At 47.4% G+C, this 23,729-nt stretch overlaps 1 protein-coding gene across 1 annotated transcript; it reads left to right on the top strand.

The window, feature by feature from the left end:
* The first annotated feature begins 417 nt into the window (after positions 1 to 417).
* On the top strand, positions 418 to 10,961 carry CLEC11A (C-type lectin domain containing 11A). The gene is made up of 4 exons (XM_030195436.1): positions 418 to 691; positions 2,881 to 3,061; positions 9,617 to 9,808; positions 10,180 to 10,961. The coding sequence occupies exons 1-4, from the start codon at positions 572 to 574 to the stop codon at positions 10,572 to 10,574; spliced, it is 888 nt and encodes a 295-aa protein (XP_030051296.1). The 5' UTR covers positions 418 to 571; the 3' UTR covers positions 10,575 to 10,961.
* Positions 10,962 to 23,729: the final 12,768 nt, after the last annotated feature.

Here is a 23,729-nt window from a genome sequence, read left to right as displayed (position 1 = left end):
GATTTTCTATAAAGAGCACCAGATTGAACTACCTGTCTGGGGGGTGGGGGGGGGGTTCTTTCAGGTCATTAGGATTAATAGTCTTACACTTCTCTGCTGACCACAGGGTTCATAGCTTCCAGTGAAACTACAACATACATGGAAGTTATAAGAAATCGGCCAACATGCTTCCATGAAAAATGACTGAGCAGCTAGGATCCGAGGATGGCAGTGTTTTCTGCAAAAATACTTCAACTCTTCAGCGTTATACAGAATTTCTGAGCTCAGAAATCATTCAGTGGCTTCCACCTATAAATGCAAGAGGGGAGGGGTGTGAAAACAGAAATCCTCAGAGAAAAAAAAGATGGTTTTCAGCACACTCCATCCCCCAGCAGCCCGAAACCACCTTCTATCTGCCTAGGCTGTAGTTTCTGGCCCACAAATTATTATTCCATCCTGGCACTGGGATAGCAGCTGCCATTTCCTGTATGCAAGAGGGACCAGAAACAAAGAGCCCAGGACTGAGCCAGGCTCCCGTTCACTTTGGTGTTTTTCTTTGTACGTTCTGTGATCGCATCTTCGGAAGTGGAAAATGATCTGGGGGGGGCTTCTCTTGGTGCTGGTGGGCCAGATCTGGATCCCTGCATGCCACTCAGCAGAGACTACAGAAATTACCCTGGGAGAAGGGAAACGAAATAACAGTCTGCAAATGGTGAGATGTAAATGGGTTAATTTCCTCTCCTCCTTTGTCCTGTGAAATCACCAGAATTTCTTCTCCTACAGAACGGAAACTGGGGGGGGGGGGGGGGGGGGGAGATCTGGGAAGAAGCAAATGGGCCCCATTCCTCTCCTCGGTGATATCACTACATACCTTCCTTCCTGGGGGGAGGGGAGGAAATCAGGGAAGAAGCAAATGGGCCCCATTCCTCTCCTCGGTGATATCACTACATACCTTCCTTCCTGGGGGGAGGGGAGGAAATCAGGGAAGAAGCAAATGGGCCCCATTCCTCTCCTCGGTGATATCACTAGATGCCTTCCTTCCTGGGGGGGGGGGAGGAAATCTGGGAAGCAAATGGGCCCCATTCCTCTCCTCTGTGATATCACTACATACCTTGCTTCCTGGGGAAGGGGTGGGGGGGAAGGAAATCAGGGAAGAAGCAAATGGGTCCCATTGCTCTCCTCTGAGATATCACTAGAAGCCTTCCTTCCTGGTCGGAGGGGGGGGGGAGGAAATTAGGGAAGAAGCAAATGGGCCCCATTCCTCTCCTCCGTGATATCACTAGAAACCTTCCTTTCTGGGGGGGGGGGGGGAGGAAATCAGGGAAGAAGCAAACGGGCCCCATTCCTCTCCTCCGTGATATCACTAGATGCCTTCCTTCCTGGGGGGGGAGGGGGGGAAGGAAATCAGAGAAGCAAATGGGCCCCATTCCTCTCCTCCGTGATATCACTAGATACCTTGCTTCTTGGGGAAGGGGGGAGAGGAAATCAAGGAAGAAGCAAATGGGCCCCATTCCTCTCCTCTGAGATATCACTAGAAGCCTTCCTTCCTGGTCGGTGGGGGGGGGGGGGGGGAGGAAGAAAGGAGCACAGATGGAAAATTGCACAATACCAGACACTAGTCTTTACCAAACCCTGTGGCAAAATGTTGACCAGCAGTGTAAAACAAATCACTGGATTCCTTTACTAAGCTTCAGCCTTAACCTACAGACAATACAGATGAAAGAAAGAAGACAAATATTTTAAAACACAACATCCAACTTATCTCCAGCAATCTGCCAGGGCTGCTGCAAAAGCATTTAGCACCCTAGGTAAACCTGCAACATTGCACCCCTCCCCACCCCCCAAAAAAAAACCCCATTAACTTTCAGGCCTCTAGCATTGCTTCCCCTGAGATTTTGACAGTTAAATTCAACAATCAAATCACCCCAGTATCACTACTCACAAAAAAATCTTGTAAAAGTGCTTAAGCGTACGTCTTACTTTTGTGTGCGTATGCGTTTGTATGGGCAGTCTCTGCACACGTATGCGCTTTTGTAGATACACAGTCTTTGCAAGCAGCTGCTGACTACATAGTTCCCTTCTCCACTACTGCCAACTCCAGACTTCGCGCCTTCTGTCTCGCTGCACCCTACGCCTGGAATAAACTTCTTGAGCCCCTACGTCTTGCCCCATCCTTGGCCACCTTTAAATCTAGACTGAAAGCCCACCTCTTTAACATTGCTTTTGACTCGTAACCACTTGTAATCACTTGCCTCCACCTACCCTCCTCTCTTCCTTCCCGTTCACATTAATTGATTTGATTTGCTTACTTTATTTTTTGTCTATTAGATTGTAAGCTCTTTGAGCAGGGACTGTCTTTCTTCTATGTTTGTGCAGTGCTGCGTATGCCTTGTAGCGCTATAGAAATGCTAAATAGTAGTAGTAGTAATAGTGTGCCATGTGGTTAGACCGGCCCTGAGCTGAACCCCTGCTCCAGTCGTCAACATTCACGTTTCTGCTTTCTGAGAGCCTAGATTTAAGGGTGCAACTTTGCTGTTCTATTTCAAAAGCAAGTGATGTTTTAGTCAACTTTAAACCATGGCTTACACACTGAGCACTGTTCCTTGCTGCATGCCCTGCAGTAACAATATGCAGAACCAGGTTTCTACCCAGATCACTGGGATCACATGTGTACACACTGCCAGAGGGAAACAGACCACAGTTACCATTATCTGCTGAAGAGGCAGAACTGAGACTCATTAAGGAGGAAGAACCTCTGACAATCTTACACTGAGAGAAAATGCTGAGCTGGGAAGATTGGGAAGTGGAGGGAGCTGGCACTGAATCCGTGCGACACGCCTTATAATACACTATGTAGAAACCCGTAGGGACTTATACCTTTCCCATATTATCCACCAACAGATCTCAGAAGATGGCCTAGACATTCCAGAAACAGCTAGGAAGAGTCCTGTGGGACGCCCCGAGCGAGAACCAGATGTAAGCGGAAATGAAACCGCAGTTGAGGGCAGCCAACCCCAACAAACCGCTCTACCAACAGAAGCGCTGCCGACTTCAACAGCAGAGGACAACTTCTCCTATATCTGTAAGTAAAACACAACCCCTTCCATGCTGTAGCCTGCCTCTATCCTTCACACACCTAAGCAGCCCACCCGGGATCTGCCGAACAGTGGGGAAAGCACTGGTACCAAAAACCAAGAGCTGCAGGGACTTCTCCTATCTCCTACAATGGACCTGTATCTTTTCAGTCCCATGCAAAACCTCTGCCTCTTGTTAACCAGGCTGGCAGTGATGGAATATCAGCCAGCAACACTGTCTGGACAGGTCACGAGGACCCAGTAGGCTAGATGGTTGAGCATTGGCCAAACTGGGAAGAAGTGCTTGGTGAAAATGTAAAAAGCTAACAAGGGGAGTGGCATAGAAAAGAATGATAACAACTCGACTTTGATTAGATGAGCTATATCGTTCTATGGCTGGCAGCATATCCTTATAAGACAGAAGAAAAACTGAGCGCAGCAGGTGGACCGGCTCATCTTTATCTGCCATCGTCTATCACGTTACTCTGTTTTCCTAAGAAACTACAGTACAGATACTTATTTCTATTGTGCTACTAAATGTACGCAGCGCTGTACACTTGAACATGAAGAGACAGTCCCTGCTCGACACAGCTTACAATCTAATTAGGCCAGACAAACAGAACAAATAAGAGATTAGGGAATTACTAAGGTGGAGATGATAAAATAAGGGTACTGAACGAGTAAGGGTTAGGAGTTAAAAGCATTTTCTTAAAAAAACCCTCTTCGCCCTCCGCTTTCTGACTTCCAAGATGTTCTCACAGGAACATGACACCCATTACAATACCTTTACAGAGAGTCCTACACAGGTGGCCACCAGAACTTGAGTTTCTCTGACGTCCCTGTTCTTAGGTTTCTGGGCATCTGATGATCTGAGGACAGCTGTTGACATTAAGCAAACTAACTGAACAAAGCCTTTACAGAAAATGTAAATTTAACATCTAAGCAACGCAGGAAAGGCACCTTCCTCTCTGTGCCCCTATAGCTCCTGGATGCTCTTTGTGAGAACCACATCTGTGTGGGCCCTGCACTCTGTCAGCAGACTTGACATTGAAGGTCTTTTCCATTAAAATGCGCTAGAATCTGAGCTTAGCGCATTTTAATGGGCGACTTTCCCACGCACTAAGCCCAGATTTAAGGTGGCACTTTACCAGGGTTCTCTTGTTTTTGAAGGTCCCGCTTACAGTCCTCCCACATCATCTGCATTATCCAGTTAGTTGCAATAACCTCATGGTTAGCACATGGATAGAGGAAAAAATACCACTATGGGCTTTAACATGTTTTGCAGTTGCCCCTTTTCCCGCCCCAGTAGATAGACCTCCTACATCTACCTGTGCTGCTGTCTGCAAACAGACTTCCACACAGATGGACATTCTCCCTCTTAATTGATTTGCTGTCTCCTATGAGGTTGCCTTATGGTGGGGTCCATGCAGCTGAATTCAGGTCTGCTTAAAGCAGAGGTTTCTTTATTTCTGCACTAGAAACCTCCAAAATGTGGAGGCTTTGCAATACATTTCTTGCTCTCTGTTCACTAATTCTACAGTTTGTTGGAAGCATCATTTCCATTTAGCCCTGTTTCACTGACAGAATGGTGAAAATATGACTTACCTACTAATTTGCTTTCCTTTAAGCTCTCCAGACCAGTCCAGAAGCAGACACTCGGGTTATGCATGCCTACCAGCAAATGGGGAATGAGAACAATCAAACTTGTTAATTTATAATAGTCCTGTGTAGGCCCCCAGTTAACCAGTATTACTCTAACAAAGCAGAAGGTCCAAAGAAAAAACACCCAAAACCTCGCTCCTCTTTAGCCATTCTCTCACCAACTCTCATTTGTCCCCAAACAATATATAAGGCAACGAATCCTTTGTTATCTTTCTTCTTTTGTCTGTTTTTTTTATAACACTCATGTGTTAACCTCAGCAACCAGCTTAAAATCAAATCAAAAGAAACAACTAACAAGCTGAATCAACAGAATCCTCCACTATCTCTCCTCCGACCACACTACACTTCTCCTGATGAATAGCAAAAGGTGAGGTCTGGAGAACCTAAAGGAAAGAAAATTAGCAGGTGCCCTAATTTCACCTTGCTTGTCAGCCCTCCAGACCAGTCCAGACACTAATGCTGGGGGAAGTACCAAAGCAGTAAACTAAGGGTGGAACCCCCGGAGACCGGAAGATAATACCTCTGCTCCAAAAGCCACATCCTGCTTCACATCTACATTGAGCCAATAATGCCCAGAGAAAGAATGCAAAGAGGACCACAAAGCAGCCCGACATCCTGCAGAGGAATCAGACTACACTCTGCTCAAGAGGCAGTAGAATGAGCCTTAAGGGCTGGTAGCATCTGATGACTTTTTAGCATATACACCAATGCAATGGCCTCCTTAAGCCAGCGAGCAAAGGTCACCTTAGCCGCACATGGAAGAAAGGAAGGTATTGGCTGCATGACCATCTTTTTACTGGAATAAAAGTAAAAAAAAAAATAAAAAAAAAAGTTCTCTGTAAGAAAAGGTCTGCAACACAGATACGGCAAGCTGAAGCAATGGCAAGAAAAAGACCGTCTTCGAGGTAAGATCCCTCAAATTGGCCAGGAGCTCAAAGGGAAGCTAATTAACACAGTCAACACCAGATTTAAATCCCAGTGAGGGACCACTGTCCAACGAGGAGGCCAAATAAGCTTGATCCCCCTAAGGAAACATTTGGAGAAGGAGCAACAGAATTCCCCGAAAACAGCCTTGAAATGCCATCACTTGAACCTTCAGAGATGATAAAGCCAAACCTTTCTGCACCCTATCCTGAAGAAAACAAAACCTCAGCAAGGGATGCATGCAGCAGCAAAAGGCCCCTTTCTTGATACCAGCCTTCAAAGACATGCCAAACCTATATATAGCCCAGAGAAGTCAAACTCTTTCAAGACCTCAATAACACACCAATCACTGCCATCCGAAATACCCTCTTTCGCAACCATGCCCTCTCAAGGGCCAAGCCATAACAGAGAATGGAGATGGGTTCAGCATGCTGACCCAGTCCCTGCACCAACACATCCATCATCTGAAAATCACAGAGAGGCACTTACTACCAGGCAAATCAGATCTCTGTACAATGGCCAATCTGGCACCACCAGGACCACCTGTCCAACATGACTCTCTATACACTGAATGACTCGCCCTACCAACGGCCACAAAGGAAACACATACAGGAGCCCTAAAGATGGCCAAAGCTGTATTAGAGTGTCGATACCCTCCAACAATGCCTCCTGTCTCCGACTGTAAAACGGGGGAACTTATGCGTTGCTCATCAACGCCATAAGATCCATTACTGGTTGTCTCCACTCGCAAACTAGGGCCGCGAAGGCCTTCTGTTTTCGGCTCCACTCTGTGGAATACAATATGATTCTGTTCAGAAAGTCTGCCTGAACATTGTCCACACCTGCAACATGCACTGCCAAAGATCCAACAGATGGGTCTCCACCCAGGAGAGAAGAATCGCGACTTCTAACACCACCTAGCTACACCTGTTGTATTTTCAGAGAGCACTCTCGCCAGTTTGTCCTGCAATAGACTCCAAAAGGCCTCTACCTCCCCTCAAAGGGGAAGATGCACATATAGATCCTGGCACTTGGGGGACCACCTTGACAAGAGAGCATGCTGGAGAGGACATATATGCACTCTGGTCCACTGTACCAGCTCCAGAATAGCTACCATCAAGCCCAACATCTACAGGTTAATCCTTGGTTCTTGGAGCTTTCGTAGTCAAAAAGAAACGAATCTGATTCTGAAGCTTGGCGATCAGTCCCTGAGGAAGATACACCTTGCTTATTCGAGTTTCAAACTGAGCCCCAAGATACTTAAGAACCTAGGTCATAACAAGATGACTTTTGTGCAGATTCACTATCTAACCAAGGTGCTCCGGCAATTGCACCATCCTGGCAGTAGCACTTCTGCTCTCCTGAAGAGACTTGATGCAAATTAACCAGTTATCGAGGTAGGGATGCACTAGAATGTCTTCCCTGTACAATGCGGCTGCCACCACCACCAGCATCTTGGAAAATGTCCTTGGAGTCATGGCCATACCAAATATAAAAGCACAAAATTTAAAATGATGTCCTGAAATAGCAAAATGAAGGAAATCACTGATGAGCCCTTTGGATAGGAATATGAAAGTACACTTTTGTGAGGTTCAACAATATGAGAAACTCAGTGTACTGCACCACGACGATGGTGGAGCACGTTCCACTTCTCTCAGATCTCAAATAACGAGCAAACAAAACAAAAACAGAAGAAGCAAGTATTTGCACAAAATGTAAACAAAAACAAAAACAGCGATGAATAAAAAAATAAAAAGGACGATGCTTTGAGTAAAAAATCAGGTTAAAAAATTTTAAGTCAATAAGATAAAATTATACAAAAACTACAATTTCAGAGATAAAAAGTTTAATGAGGTGGTCAATGAGCAAGACACAGCTGTGTTTCGGCCTTTCTGGCCTGCATCAGGAGTCTTTTCACCATCTAATATGTCAATTCTTATACCTTTCACCATCAAATATGACAGATCTTGTTTCGTCTTCTAATGAGAGATCTTGTAAATGTGCTGCAGCGTCTCTTGGATCAACCTCAAATAATGCTCTTGTGGATCTTCTAATCTCGAGTGTGAACCCGGATCAGAAAAAGTAAAAATTCAGGAACAGACCCTGCCCCCCACCCCCCAGACCTACCAGATCATCTAGGCTGCACAACTACAATCTGCTGGACACTGAAAACATACTGGTTATCTAGGGCTGCACAGGACTGTTATACAGTAACAAGTTTGGGTATGCTCAGTCTCTATCTGCTGGTAGGCATGCATAACTCAAGCATCAGCACCTGGACTGGTCTGGAGGATTGACAAAGAACAGCCTATTTTCAATTCTCTTTGTACACTTATAATGGGATTTTCCACTCCTTGTGGCACAGCAGCAACATTCCAAACTGGAACAAGTCAACACCCTCACCACTATCAATAATCTAATATAATAATTCGCACCTCCAACGTTCTGAAGCTGACTCCGTTGCAGTGAAGCCGTGTAGTGTTTGTAGGGTTCGTAATTGCCCAGGGAAACGCGAGGTCAGAAGGAGAAGGGACCGACCACAGGCCCCGCCCTCAGAGGGAAGGGAAGGCTGCATATAATATTCACCCACCGGAAATTCGTTTCCTCCCTCCGAGTTCCAGGGTCGTCGTCCGTCCCCCCTCCCTCCCTCCCAATTCCAGGGTCCCCCCTCCCTCCCAGTTCCAGGGTCGTCGTCCCTCCCTCCGAATTTTAAAAGTCATCCTGACTTACCTCGCGCGGTAAAAAGCGTGCAGGCTCGGCACTTACTTCAGTTTTTCCTTCTCTCTCTCAGCTCTGGTCCCGCCCTTGCGGAAACAGGAAATGAGGGCGGAACCAGAGCCGACAGAGAAGGGAAAACTGAAGTGCAAGCCGAGCCTGCACACTTTTTACCGCTGCTGCTGCCAGCCGCCATAACCCCGATGTCGGGATGACTTTTAAAATTCGGAGGGAGGGGGCCTGGAACTGGGAGGGAGGGACGATGACCCTGGAACTGGGGAGGGGGGACCCTGGAATTGGGAAGAAGGGAGGGAGGGGGGACGCTGGAACTTCTCTTAAAAACATTAATGGCAGAAGGTGATTACCTTGGTAGCGCCCGTTTCATTGTCATTTCTATGAGAAACTGGCTTTTTTTTTTACTAGTAATAAATATTTACAGTCATCTAATTCTCTCATATAAACCTTCAATTATGGGGCTAATTTAGCATCACTATGGGAGAACGTTGAAGAAAATGGTTCACGGATCCTGGGATCCACAGAACACAGAAAAATGAGAGAGCTGGTGGAGCTGGCGGGGGGGGGGGGCAGAGGGAGATGGTGGGAAATAGCTAGGGAAAGACTGGAGTAAGACAGAAACTGTTAAGGAATGTGGCTGGAGGGAGACAGACTGATGGGAACAGGAAAGGGACAAAGAGATATGAGAACTAGGGAGGACAAGCTTGAGGATGTAGGGAAGGGGTCCGAGAAAAGTGGTGGGGATAAACTGGAGGTCCCTGAACTTTCTGGAGGTTAGTGATAAGGGGTCTACAAAGTCAAAAAGGTTGGGAAACTGATCAAGAATTTTAATGTGGAGAGAGTCCACTTCATGATGGTCTTATTCCTCTGAGAAATCATGGCTCCAGTGGGATGTCCTCTTCAGAGACAGCCCCTGCAAAAGCAGATTTGGCTTTTGTACTGCTGTAGAAAAGGAGAAAACATCTTCCTACCAAGTCAATTTCTATTAATTTAGGTCTCAGACCCAGTTGAAAATTAGGGTGAAAAGGGCAACAAAGGGTAGTCCTCACAGATTATTCAAACATTTTTATTTGGAGGGGGTTAATCCTGCACTTTCTACCTTCCCTGTTTGGGCTTGTGTTTATACTGGAACTGGTGTTTTTCTCCTTTCTCAGTCAGGGGTCACTCTGGAAACAATATGAATGCATCCCCAGTCCCTACTGAAGGCCCTTCATCTGCCACTTCCCTAAACTACCCCCTCTTTTCAGTCACCAGGTTAAGTGCTATGGATGCCGCAATTCATCGCCTCAATGTACAGTTTCATGGCATGGACGTTAAGTTTTCCCAATTATCACAGAGCATGGCCAAACTCCGAACCAAACTCGATGACAACGAGGACACCATTGCCAGCCTCTCTGAAATGAACATCAGGAACATGAAACAAGTAGGACAGCTGGAAGGTAAATGTTGCTACTCATTATGCTTTACACTGCAGTAAGTCCTACACATCAGGTATTTCTCAAGTCCAAATGGATTTGAGAATCTAAAATCTACTTGTAAGGGTCAGGGAGGGGAAGGGGTAAAGCTAGGGATAAATACAACACTGTTTTAGTCTCTTCGTGTTGTAATGTTAGAACTTGTATATTCAAATCCAACCTTCTCCAGCTCCACACAGTGTTCAAGGTACTAATCTCTTCTGTGTCCACGACGTCTCCGCTAGAAAAGTTCTTTTCCTTCCTCAGCTATAATCTTTCTTTTTCTCTGATCATTCTACCTACTGACTGCACAAAACACGGCTGCCAAGTCAGACATTTTTTCATTTTCTTCTCAGGCTGCCTGAAAGGAAGGAGGTTTACCAGGAAATGCTATTTACTCTTCCTGCAATTTGAGAGTTATCCTACAGCCCAGCAGCTGTGCCAGAGCAGAGGCGGAAACCTGGCCATGCCCGCAGACCAGCAGGAGTACATTTCACTAGCCCAATACATTCATGATGCCCTTTTCCCATCCAACTGGCCAGTCTGGATCGGGATCAACGACCAGCGCTCAGAAGGGATGTATCTCTATGAGAGTGGTTATCGTGTGTCCTTTTTCAACTGGTACAAGGATCACTTGGTCAGTCAACCCAATGGAGGTGCCATGGAGAACTGCATCTCTGTGTCCTCCGATGACGGGAAGTGGTGGGACAATGACTGTTCTCTGAGAATGTATTATGTATGTGAGTACTGAGGCCCACATGTAAACAGAAAGGGGGGGGGGGAGATGTCATATAGCTGCACAATTGTAAGGAACAGAGTCCAACGTCCCATAAATATCACACACTTACCTGTCTATGTGATAGCAGAGAACATCCATGATGCCAGCACTTCCACATCTCTAAACTAGGAAGAGGTGTGGGGATTTCTCATGGGGTTCATGGTGGTTTTGTAAACAAATGTTCTACAACCCTGCAAAATTATTTCAATACATAGTATATCCACAAAAGTCCTTGATGTGAGTGTTTATGGTAGATTAAAGACAGACTCTCCAATAGTTCAAATAAAAACAATTACTTGAGAAACAAAACAAACCTAACAGTATAATTTTCACCAGGGCTACGTTTTCTGCTTAAATTTATGATTTTTCAACAGGGTTGGTACTGCCTTGTCATAAAGATGGCATTAGAGAGAGGGTTCAGTAAATCTTAACACATCAGAACATAAAGAGGTACAATCTAGATGACCTTCGGACACAGAAATCCACAGCAGAATATCAGAGTAGAACTCGTAGTGTGGCCAAAGGGGATTAGAGATATTCTTGTTCCTTCAGTTTTAGGACCAAAATCATCACACACACAGGTCACCTTCTTAAAATAGAAAATTCTTTATTACTCCTTCTGCGCCTTTGTCACTGTTGTTGTTGTTAATATCGACACAAACCCTCAGGATGAAAACCTCAGGGTCACCCGGACTACAATGCCATACAAGGTTTGTCGATACAGAAACCTTGGGCGTCATCCAGAATCAGTCATTTAAATTGATTTTTCTCTCTCATTTTGCATTAAAACACTTCAGTATTACAATCAGAATATTCCATTTAAACATGCACAAGACAGGATTCACCGAGGCAGCGGGATAGTTCTTGAGCTTAGTTTCGGTTTTGTTCACATCATTCTTTGGTTTCAGATGAACCCACCTCCACTTGCAGCTTTGTTAACCCATGGGAAGTAGAAGCCCTGCGTAACAAGGGAGCTGGGAGCAAACACGGAAGGAGAGAAAGGATGACAATGGACTGCGGGCAGTCACTAAGACAGAACCTACTGGAAACACTGCCGCCATGACACATTATCCCCACCCTACACAGCAGCCACTACTGCTTTCACCACACAACCTCCCCCCTCCCCATCCAGCAGCTCAGATTATGTTATGTTAAGTTAATAACACGTCTTATAGCCTACCGTATACCTTAGCAGTTCAAGGCAGGTTACAAAGCTAAGAAAACCAGATCCAATCTTCTGGGAATTACAACATCAAAGCAGATAAAACATTAAACCAGAAAGTACTGCAATTAAGGCATGGTTCACAGAAACAAAAATGTTTTCAAGTTCTTTCTAAACAGAACATAATGTGAACAGCATTGCAAGACTAAAGGCTGTGAAATCCAAAAAGAGGTCATTTGTTAAGAAAGTGACGCAGAAAAATATCTAATCGATTTTAAAGCAGTAACACTAGCAAATTGTAAAAGAAATCGATTTCATGTCTGAGATCTATGAAGAAGAGTTACTAGATCCATCATATACAAGGAAGCTGCTCCTGATAAGAACTTAAATACATTCTTTAATTGGCAACCAATGTCATTTCAGATAAAGCGAATGCTACATACCTGTAGAAGGTATTCTCCGAGGACAGCAGGCTGATTGTTCTCACTGATGGGTGACGTCCACGGCAGCCCCTCCAATCGGAATCTTCACTAGCAAAGTCCTTTGCTAGCCCTCGCGCGCCCGCGCGCACCGCGCATGCGCGGCCGTCTTCCCGCCCGAAACCGGCTCGAGCCGGCCAGTCTCATATGTAGCAAGACAAAGAGAAGGGAAGACACAACTCCAAAGGGGAGGCGGGCGGGTTTGTGAGAACAATCAGCCTGCTGTCCTCGGAGAATACCTTCTACAGGTATGTAGCATTCGCTTTCTCCGAGGACAAGCAGGCTGCTTGTTCTCACTGATGGGGTATCCCTAGCCCCCAGGCTCACTCAAAACAACAACCATGGTCAATTGGGCCTCGCAACGGCGAGGACATAACTGAGATTGACCTAAAAAATTTACCAACTAACTGAGAGTGCAGCCTGGAACAGAACAAACAGGGCCCTCGGGGGGTGGAGTTGGATCCTAAAGCCCAAACAGGTTCTGAAGAACTGACTGCCCGAACCGACTGTCGCGTCGGGTATCCTGCTGTAGGCAGTAATGAGATGTGAATGTGTGGACAGATGACCACGTCGCAGCTTTGCAAATTTCTTCAATGGAGGCTGACTTCAAGTGGGCTACCGACGCAGCCATGGCTCTAACATTATGAGCCGTGACATGACCCTCAAGAGCCAGCCCCGCCTGGGCGTAAGTGAAGGAAATGCAATCTGCTAGCCAATTGGATATGGTGCGTTTCCCCACAGCCACTCCCCTCCTATTGGGATCAAAAGAAACAAACAATTGGGCGGACTGTCTGTTGGGCTGTGTCTGCTCCAGATAGAAGGCCAATGCTCTCTTGCAGTCCAATGTGTGCAGCTGACGTTCAGCAGGGCAGGAATGAGGACGGGGAAAAAATGTTGGCAAGACAATTGACTGGTTCAGATGGAACTCCGACACGACCTTTGGCAAGAACTTAGGGTGAGTGCGGAGGACTACTCTGTTATGATGAAATTTGGTGTAAGGGGCCTGGGCTACCAGGGCCTGAAGCTCACTGACTCTACGAGCTGAAGTAACTGCCACCAAGAAAATGACCTTCCAGGTCAAGTACTTCAGATGGCAGGAATTCAGTGGCTCAAAAGGAGGTTTCATCAGCTGGGTGAGAACGACATTGAGATCCCATGACACTGTAGGAGGCTTGACAGGGGGCTTTGACAAAAGCAAACCTCTCATGAAGCGAACAACTAAAGGCTGTCCCGAGATCGGCTTACCTTCCACATGGTAATGGTATGCACTGATTGCACTAAGGTGAACCCTTACAGAGTTGGTCTTGAGGCCAGACTCAGACAAGTGCAGAAGGTATTCAAGCAGGGTCTGTGTAGGACAAGAGCGAGGATCTAGGGCCTTGCTGTCACACCAGACGGCAAACCTCCTCCATAGAAAGAAGTAGCTCCACTTAGTGGAATCTTTCCTGGAAGCAAGCAAGATGCGGGAGACACCCTCTGACAGACCCAAAGAGGCAAAGTCTACGCTCTCAACATCCAGGCCGTGAGAGCCAGGGACCGGAGGCTGGGATGTAGAAGAGCCCCTTCGTCCTGCGTGATGAGGGTCGGAAAACACTCCAATCTCCACGGTTCTTCGGAGGATAACTCCAGAAGAAGAGGGAACCAGATCTGACGCGGCCAAAAAGGAGCAATCAGAATCATGGTGCCTCGGTCTTGCTTGAGTTTCAGCAAAGTCCTCCCCACCAGAGGAATGGGAGGATAAGCATACAGCAGACCCTCCCCCCAATTCAGGAGGAAGGCATCCGATGCCCGTCTGCCGTGGGCCTGAAGCCTGGAACAGAACTGAGGGACTTTGTGGTTGGCTCGAGATGCGAAGAGATCCACCAAGGGGGTGCCCCACGCTTGGAAGATCTGGCGCACCACTCGGGAGTTGAGCGACCACTCGTGAGGTTGCATAATCCTGCTCAATCTGTCGGCCAGACTATTGTTTACGCCTGCCAGATATGTGGCTTGGAGCACCATGCCGTGACGGCGAGCCCAGAGCCACATGCTGACGGCTTCCTGACACAGGGGGCGAGATCCGGTGCCCCCCTGCTTGTTGACGTAGTACATGGCAACCTGGTTGTCTGTCTGAATTTGGATAATTTGGTGGGACAGCCGATCTCTGAAAGCCTTCAGAGCGTTCCAGATCGCTCGCAACTCCAGAAGATTGATCTGTAGATCGCGTTCCTGGAGGGACCAGCTTCCTTGGGTGTGGAGCCCATCGACATGAGCCCCCCATCCCAGGAGAGACGCATCCGTGGTCAGCACTTTTTGTGGCTGAGGAATTTGGAAAGGACGTCCCAGAGTCAAATTGGACCAAATCGTCCACCAATACAGGGATTCGAGAAAACTCGTGGACAGGTGGATCACGTCTTCTAGATCCCCAGCAGCTTGAAACCACTGGGAAGCTAGGGTCCATTGAGCAGATCTCATGTGAAGGCGGGCCATGGGAGTCACATGAACTGTGGAGGCCATGTGGCCCAGCAATCTCAACATCTGCCGAGCTGTGATCTGCTGTGACGCTCGTACCCGCGAGACGAGGGACAACAATTTGCTGGCCCTCGCCTCTGGGAGGTAGGCGCGAGCCGTCTGAGAATCCAGCAGAGCTCCTATGAACTCGAGTTTCTGCACTGGGAGGAGATGGGACTTTGGGTAATTTATCACAAACCCCAGTAGCTCCAGGAGGCGAATAGTCATCTGCATGGACTGCAGGGCTCCTGCCTCGGATGTGTTCTTCACCAGCCAATCGTCGAGATATGGGAACACGTGCACCCCCAGCCTGCGAAGTGCCGCTGCTACTACAGCCAAGCACTTTGTGAACACCCTGGGCGCAGAGGCGAGCCCAAAGGGTAGCACACAGTACTGGAAGTGGCGTGTGCCCAGCGGAAATCGCAGATACTGTCTGTGAGCTGGCAGTATCGGGATGTGTGTATAGGCATCCTTCAAGTCCAGAGAGCATAGCCAATCGTTTTCTTGAATCATGGGAAGGAGGGTGCCCAGGGAAAGCATCCTGAACTTTTCTTTTACGAGATATTTGTTCAGGGCCCTTAGGTCTAGGATGGGACGCATCCCCCCTGTTTTCTTTTCCACAAGGAAGTACCTGGAATAGAATCCCAGCCCTTCTTGCCCGGATGGCACGGGCTCGACCGCATTGGCGCTGAGAAGGGCGGAGAGTTCCTCTGCAAGTACCTGCTTGTGCTGGAAACTGTAAGACTGAGCTCCCGGTGGACAATTTGGAGGTTTGGAGGCCAAATTGAGGGTGTATCCTTGCCGGACTATTTGGAGAACCCACTGATCGGAGGTTATGAGAGGCCACCTTTGGTGAAAAGCTTTCAACCTCCCCCCGACCGGCAGGTCGCCCGGCACTGACACTTGGATGTCGGCTATGCTCTGCTGGAGCCAGTCAAAAGCCCGTCCCTTGCTTTTGCTGGGGAGCCGAGGGGCCTTGCTGAGTCGCACGCTGCTGACGAGAGCGAGCGCGCTGGGGCTTAGCCTGGGCCACAGGCTGTCGAGAAGGAGGATTGTACCTACGCTTGCCAGAAGAGTAGGGACCAGTCTTCCTTCCCCCGAAAAATCTTCTACCTGTAGAGGTAGATGCTGAAGGCTGCCGGCGGGAGAACTTGTCGAATGCGGTATCCCGCTGGTGGAGATGCTCTACCACCTGCTCGACCTTCTCTCCAAAAATATTGTCCGCACGGCAAGGCGAGTCCGCAATCCGCTGCTGGAGTCTATTCTCCAGGTCGGAGGCACGCAGCCATGAGAGCCTGCGCATCACCACACCTTGAGCAGCGGCCCTGGACGCAACATCAAAGGTGTCATACACCCCTCTGGCCAGGAATTTTCTGCACGCCTTCAGCTGCCTGACCACCTCCTGAAAAGGCTTGGCTTGCTCAGGGGGGAGCGCATCAACCAAGCCCGCCAACTGCCGCACATTGTTCCGCATGTGTATGCTCGTGTAGAGCTGGTAAGACTGGATTTTGGCCACGAGCATAGAAGAATGGTAGGCCTTCCTCCCAAAGGAGTCTAAGGTTCTAGAGTCTTTGCCCGGGGGCGCCGAAGCATGCTCCCTAGAACTCTTAGCCTTCTTTAGGGCCAAATCCACAACTCCAGAGTCATGAGGCAACTGGGTGCGCATCAGCTCTGGGTCCCCATGGATCCGGTACTGGGACTCGATCTTCTTGGGAATGTGGGGATTAGTTAGAGGTTTTGTCCAGTTCGCAAGCAATGTCTTTTTTAGGACATGGTGCAAGGGAACAGTGGACGCTTCCTTAGGTGGAGAAGGATAGTCCAGGAGCTCAAACATTTCAGCCCTGGGCTCGTCCTCCACAACCACCGGGAAGGGGATGGCCGTAGACATCTCCCGGACAAAGGAAGCGAAAGACAGACTCTCAGGAGGAGAAAGCTGTCTTTCAGGGGAGGGAGTGGGATCAGAAGGAAGACCCTCAGACTCCTCGTCAGAGAAATATCTGGGGTCTTCCTCTTCCTCCCACGAGGCCTCACCTTCGGTGTCAGACACAAGTTCACGAACCTGTGTCTGCAACCTCGCCCGGCTCGACTCCGTGGAGCCACGTCCACGATGGGGGCGTCGAGAGGTACACTCCCTCGCCCGCTTCGGCGAAGCTCCCTCCGCCGACGTAGTCGGGGAGCCCTCCTGGGAGGTGGCCGCAGTCGGCACCGCACGCAGTACCGACGTCGGGGACCTCACCCCGGGCGATGGGCCAGCCGGCGCCACGCTCGACGGTACCGGAGGCGCAAGCACCGCCGGTACCGGAGGGGTAGGGCGCAACAGCTCTCCCAGAATCTCTGGGAGAACGGCCCGGAGGCTCTCGTTCAGAGCGGCTGCAGAGAAAGGCAGAGAGGTCGATGCAGGCGTCGACGTCAGAATCTGTTCCGGGCGTGGAGGCTGTGCCGGGCTGTCCAGAGTGGAGCGCATCGACACCTCCTGAACAGAGGGTGAGCGGTCCTCTCGGTGCCGATGCCTGCTGGGTGCCGACTCCCTCGGTGACCCAGAGCTCTCGGTGCCGACGCGGGGAGGAGACCGGTGTCGATGCTTCTTCGACTTCTTCCGAAGCATGTCACCGGAGCTCCCCGGCACCGACGAGGAGGACGTAGAATCCAGCCGTCGCTTCCTCGGGGCCGAGGCCGAAGGAGGTCGGTCTCGGGGGGGCTGTACCGCAGGAGCACTCAGGGTAGGGGGAGACCCACCCGAAGGCTCACCGCCACCAGCAGGGGAATGGACAGCCCTCACCTGCACTCCAGACGATGCACCACCGTCCGACGACATCAGCAGACGAGGTCCCGGTACCACCGACGTCGATGCAGTCGCCCGATGCCTCAGCGCCGATGCAGAGACTCGATGCCTCGATGCACCCAATACACTAGCAGCCGAGGAAGAAGGTCTGGACGCTGACGACGTCGATGCACTCGATGCCCCCGGTGCCGATGCCGACGAAGAGCCCGAGAACAAAACGTTCCACTGGGCCAATCTCGCTACCTGAGTCCGCCTTTGTAACAGGGAACACAGACTACAGTTCTGAGGACGGTGCTCGGCCCCCAGACACTGAAGACACGACGAGTGCCTATCAGTGAGCGAGATTACCCGGGCGCACTGGGTGCACTTCTTGAAGCCGCTGGCAGGCTTCGATGTCATGGGCGGAAAAATCACGCCAGCGAAATCAAAAGCCGAAATGGCGAAAATGAGCACCAAAACTTAGAGGGAGAAAAATCTCGACCGAGGCCGAAAAGAGGCCTACCCCGACGACGAAAGAAAACTTACCGGGGCAAAATCTGAAAAATACGGGAAGGGGCAAACAAAACCCGAGAGGGCTTCCGGAGCACTTCCCAAACAGTTTTTGAGGATTTTCCGAAGAAAAAACACGTCGAAAAAGGACGCGCGAGGTCGACTTTCCGGGGCTCAACACGGCGAAAACACGACCGTACCGAGTGCGGACGAAAGACTGGCCGGCTCGAGCCGGTTTCGGGCGGGAAGACGGCCGCGCATGCGCGGTGCGCACGGGCGCGCAAGGGCTAGCAAAGGACTTTGCTAGTGAAGATTCCGATTGGAGGGGCTGCCGTGGACGTCACCCATCAGTGAGAACAAGCAGCCTGCTTGTCCTCGGAGAATATTCTTTCACCGGATCACAGCATGTTAGGGCATAAATGAATCTAACTGGCCATATTTTACATAACTTGCAGTCGATCTAATAAGTTCATAGAGCAACTAGCTAGTACCAAGTTACAATAATCAAATCTAGCCAGCATTAACGCCTGTACAAACAATCTAAACGTATCAGGTGAAAAACTTTTCTGGACAGCTCTAAGTTTCCTCAAAGTATAATAAGTTCTTCTCAAAATCATTGAGAACATATTAGTTTGCTTGTAAGTAAGTTGTCCAATTCAACTCCTAAAATTTTAGATTGGAGATCTGATACAAATTCATTTCCGTCAATTTTAAACTTAGGGGTAAGTCTTTCATCTTGATCTGAGCCTAACCAAAGAAATTTAGTTTTTTCTTTATTTAATTTCAAGAGATGGTTTGTGACCCAGGAATCTATTACAGACCAACATAATTTTATACAGGATAACATTTCAGACCAAGTTGGAGAACATGGGAGAAAGACAACGATATCATCTGCATAAATATAATGCACGTATCAAAATTTATCTAGCAACATGTCCAGTGATCTCAGGAACAAAGAGCCACCACAACTTCATGAGAAAACCCTCCACTCCAGTAGCCCATCCTCTGATCACACACAGGCAGCCACTACTGCTATGACCAAGTTACCCACCACCCCGAACCCCCGACAGCCCATCTTTCTGCTGTGAACACGATACTCACCACCTTCTAACCCCAGACAAGCCACCCCGAGTTCCTGAAAACAACCCTCCAGCAGCACACCCAATTCTCTGTGTGCAAGCACATTAGAGAGTAAAGAAATTCTCCAAACCATATCACTACAGGATTCAATGTACAGCCAACCCAAAACCTCTGCAGAGTATAGCATGTACTATGTCTGGAGATGAGGGACTGGATTTAAGAGGTTGGGTTGGTGACCCAGAGGCTCCTGTCCAGTGTGGGTGTAGCTTTCCATAACAATGATTAGAACTGAAATTCTCTCAGACCCTCTTCCAGCTAGATGAGGGTGTAAGGAAAGGTTCACAAGTGACGAACAGGGGCCAGCACCAAACACCTGCACAGATACACATGGAGGAAGGGGGTTGCTAATATTGAAAAGGTGTTGTGTACCTATAAAATAGCTTTCATTGTATGGAAAATGCCTCCTTTCTGTACTTCGTTGAACCTGCCAGATACAATAGGCATCTCACAGACCTTGTGGAAGGAGGACAATCAGTGGGACACTGTGTTATCAGGGTACAAATTATATTGCAACGATAGAGTGGATAGGGGTTGGGCTACATTTTAAAGAGGGAATTGAGTCCAACCAAATAAATATTCTACATGAAACAGATAGTGTCGAGGAGTCATTATGGATAGGAATTCCATGTGTGAAAGGAGAATATACCACCCACCAGGACAGAATGAAGAAATGTTCACAGAAATTAGGAAAGCTGGCAAATTGGGCGACAGTATGATAATGGGCAATTTCAATTATCCTAATATTGACTGGATAAATGCTACATCAGGAAGTGCTAGGGTGGTAAAATTCCTACATATAATAAATGACTGCTTCTTGGAGCAACTGGTCCAGGAACCGACAAGAGGAAAACTATTTTTGATCTAGTCCTTAGAGGAATGCGGGCATGGTAAGAGAGGTAATGGTGTTGGATCCGCTGGGAAACAGTGATCATAACACGATCAAATATGAGCTGATATCTGGAGTGAAGTCACTAAAGAAATCTACTGTAGCAGCGTTTACTTTTTGAAAGGGTGACTATGACAAAATGAGGAAAATGGTTAAAAAGAAGCCGAAAGGGTCAGCCGCAAAGGTTAGGACTTTAAATCAGGCGTGGACGTTGATTAAAAATACCATCGTGGAAGCCCAGACCAGATGTATTCCTCATATTAACAAAGATGGACAGAACAGCAAACGACAGCCAGAATGGTTAAAAGGTGAAGTGAAAGAGGCTATTACAGCCAAACGAACAACCTGCAAAGAATGGAAAAGGGATCTAAATGAAGAAAATAAGAAGCAACATAAGCAGTGTCAAGCTAGATGCAAAGCACCGATAAAGAAAGCTAAAAGAGAATAAAAAGAAAAACTTGACACAGAGGCAAAAACTCATACTATAAGTTTCAGGTATATCAGAAGCAGAAAGCCTGTGAGGGAATCCGTGGGACCATTAGATCATGAAGGAGCAAAAGGGGCACTCATGGAGCACAAGACCATAGTGGAGAGATTGAATTAATTCTTTGCTTTGGTCTTTACGGAAGAAGATGTAAGACATCTACCTGTACCGGACATGGTTTTTAGGGCTGACGATGCGGAGGAACTGAAAGGAATCTCGGTGAACCTGGAAGACGTACTGAGCCAAACTGACAAAGAGTGATAAATCACCTGAACCGGATGGCATACATCCAAGGGTACTGAAAGAACTGAAACATGAACTTGCTAATCTGTTGTCAGTGATCTGTTGCCTGTTGTTAAAATCATATGTAGTACCTGAAGATTGGAGGGTGGCCAATGTAATGAATTCCAGGGGTGATCTGGGAAATTACAGACCAGTAAGCCTGACTTCAGTGCTGGGGAAAATAATAGAAACTAGGAAACTATTTTAAAGAATAAAATTAAGGAACACATAGACAGATTTGGTTAATGGGACAGAGTCAGCATAAGTTCAGCCAAGGGAAGTCTTGCCTCACCAATCTGCTTCATTTCTTTGAAGGAATGAATATACATGTGGATAAAGGTGACCCAGCTGATGAATTTTCAGAAAGCTTTTACAAAAGTTCCTCATGAGAGACTCCTGAGAAAAGTAAAGAGTCATGGGATAGGAGGCAATGTTTTGGTGTGGATTAGGAATTGTTTTTTGGACAAAAGACAGAGGGTAGGGTTACATGGCCATTTTTCTCAATGGAGGAGGGTGAACAGTGGAGTGCCACAGAGATCTGTACTGGGACCGGTATTATTTAACATATTTATAAAAGATCTGGAAATTGCAACGATGAGTGAGGTAATTAAATTTCCAGATGACAGAAAACTATTCAAAGTTGTCAAAACACACGCAGATTGTGAAAAATTGCAGGAAGACCTTAGGAAACTGGAAGGCTGAGCATGAAAAAGGCAGATGAAATTTAATGTGAACAAATGCAAAGTGATGCACACTGGGAAGAATAATCCAAATCATAGCTACCTGATTTTAGGGTCCACCTCAGAGGTAAAGCACTCAAGAAAAAGATCTAGGTGTCATTGTAGACAATACACTGAAATCTTCTGCCCACTGTGCAGCGGTGGCCAAAAAAGCAAACAGGATGCTAGGAATTCTTAGGAAAGGGATGGTAAATAAGACCAAGAATATTATAATGCCCCTGTACTGCTCCATGGTGCTTCCTCATCTTGAGTATTGCATTCAATTCTGGTCGCCATATCTCAAAACAGATATACCAGAATTAGAAAAGATTCAAAGAGCAACCAAAATGGTACAGGGGACAGAACTGCTCCCATATGAGGAAAGGCTAAAGAGGTTAAGGCTCTTCAGCTTGGAAAAGAGACGGCTAAGGGGGGATATGATTAAGGTCTACAAAATCCTGAGTAGTGTAGAACGGGTAGAACTGAATCGATTTTTCATTCTTTCAAAAAGTACAAAGGCCAGGAGACACTCAATGAAACTACATGTAAATACTTTTAAAACAAATAGGAGGAATTATTTTTTTTTCACTCAAATAGTTAAGCTCTGGAACTCGCTGCTGGAGAATGTGGTAACAGTGGTTAAAAAAGGTGTGGACAAATTCCTGGAGGAAAAGTCCATAGTCTGTTATTGAGATGGACATGGGGAAGCCACTGCTTGACCTGAGATTGGTATCCTGGAATGTTGCTACTATTTGGGTTTCTGCCAGTTATTTGTGATTTGGCTTGACCACTTTTGGAAGCAGGATACTGGGCTAGATGGACTATTGATCTGGCTCAGTATGGCTATTGTTATGATATCTGAATGTTTGTGTCATAGCTCACCTGTCTCTTTTTCTTTCCAAACAGTTCACCTCCAGCTCTTCCAGTTTCTTTCCACCCGAGATTCAGCACTATTTAACCGGTCAGGAATGGCTCCTGGCTAGTTAAATAGCCTAAAGCTGGCTAAGTGCTAAAATTCAGCTGTTTAGCCCCAATATTCACTGGCTGCCCGGCTACGTTTAGTGGCCAGATAAACTAGGTCTATCTTTTTGCCGCTATAACTTTGCCGGCCATGTCCAGACCACACAAAAAAAACCCAGAAATTCAATGTCGGTCACCGGATACAGCCAGGCATTGACTTTCCAGGTTCGCCGCCGACCACAGGAGGCAAGACGGCTAGCCCCCCTCAGTCTGAATATTGGCCCCTTTATCTACAGTTTACTGAAGCAGAGATCATCCACCATTTAGGAGACCCTCCTTGCCTACCACTATTCTTCACTAGATGTAATCTCGAATTCAGCACCGACGCCTGCAAAGATCCAATGTGACTCCCCTCTTTCAGAAAATGATACTTCTCTCCGAGGCTAATGCGAAAAGCAACTGTGAGCTGAAAAGCGTGTTAAATGAGCGCTGTACATGAGCGTTACTGGCCACATGGTGCAGAAAGAGGTTCACGGTGGCAGTTAATTCGCACAGTATATTAAAACAAAATGGTAATGAGGCCGTCAGATATTCCTCCGCAATGCAATGAAAAGGGCATTTTAACGTTGGCACAGCACGAACAATTCACCACCAGGTCCGGTGGAAGCGTAGAAGAGATAGTCAGAAGTATTTACTGCCAGTTCTCTCTTTTTTTCTGCAACCATAAATTCCTGCAATTTTAAAAGGCAGAAAAGAGGTCACAGAAGCTTCACCGCACACATTTCAAAGGAAAACAAAGTGCCAGTGAACATCTGTGCACATCAGCCTCGGGAAAATGTTATGGGCAAGGCAAATATTTAGCAAAGAACAACATTCCGGCTCATGTGCAGATCTCTGCCGGCACTTTCATACTGGGACAGATCGAAGGTCCATCAAGCCCAGTATCCTGCTTCCAACAGTAGCCAATCCAGGTCAAAAGTACCTGGCAAGATCCCAAAAGAGTAAAACAGATTTTCTGATGCTTATCCAAGAAAGAAGCAGTGGAATTTCCCAAGTTCATCTTAACAATGGTTTACGGACTTTTCTTTTAGGAAATTTTTAAACCCTTTTACCACATTCTCTGGCACAGTAAAGCCATCTTCACTGCAGAACCTTTGTACAAATGTGTCCAACAGGCTTTCATTTAGTGAACAAGCATTGCACACTTGGAATTTGCATCTCATTAGCTTCCTGCATCACCACAGAATATTATCTT

The sequence above is a fragment of the Microcaecilia unicolor genome, chromosome 3 (genome assembly GCF_901765095.1).
Source record: "Microcaecilia unicolor chromosome 3, aMicUni1.1, whole genome shotgun sequence".
NCBI classification, from domain to species: domain Eukaryota; kingdom Metazoa; phylum Chordata; class Amphibia; order Gymnophiona; family Siphonopidae; genus Microcaecilia; species Microcaecilia unicolor.
This window is presented reverse-complemented; position numbering and strand designations above follow the sequence as displayed.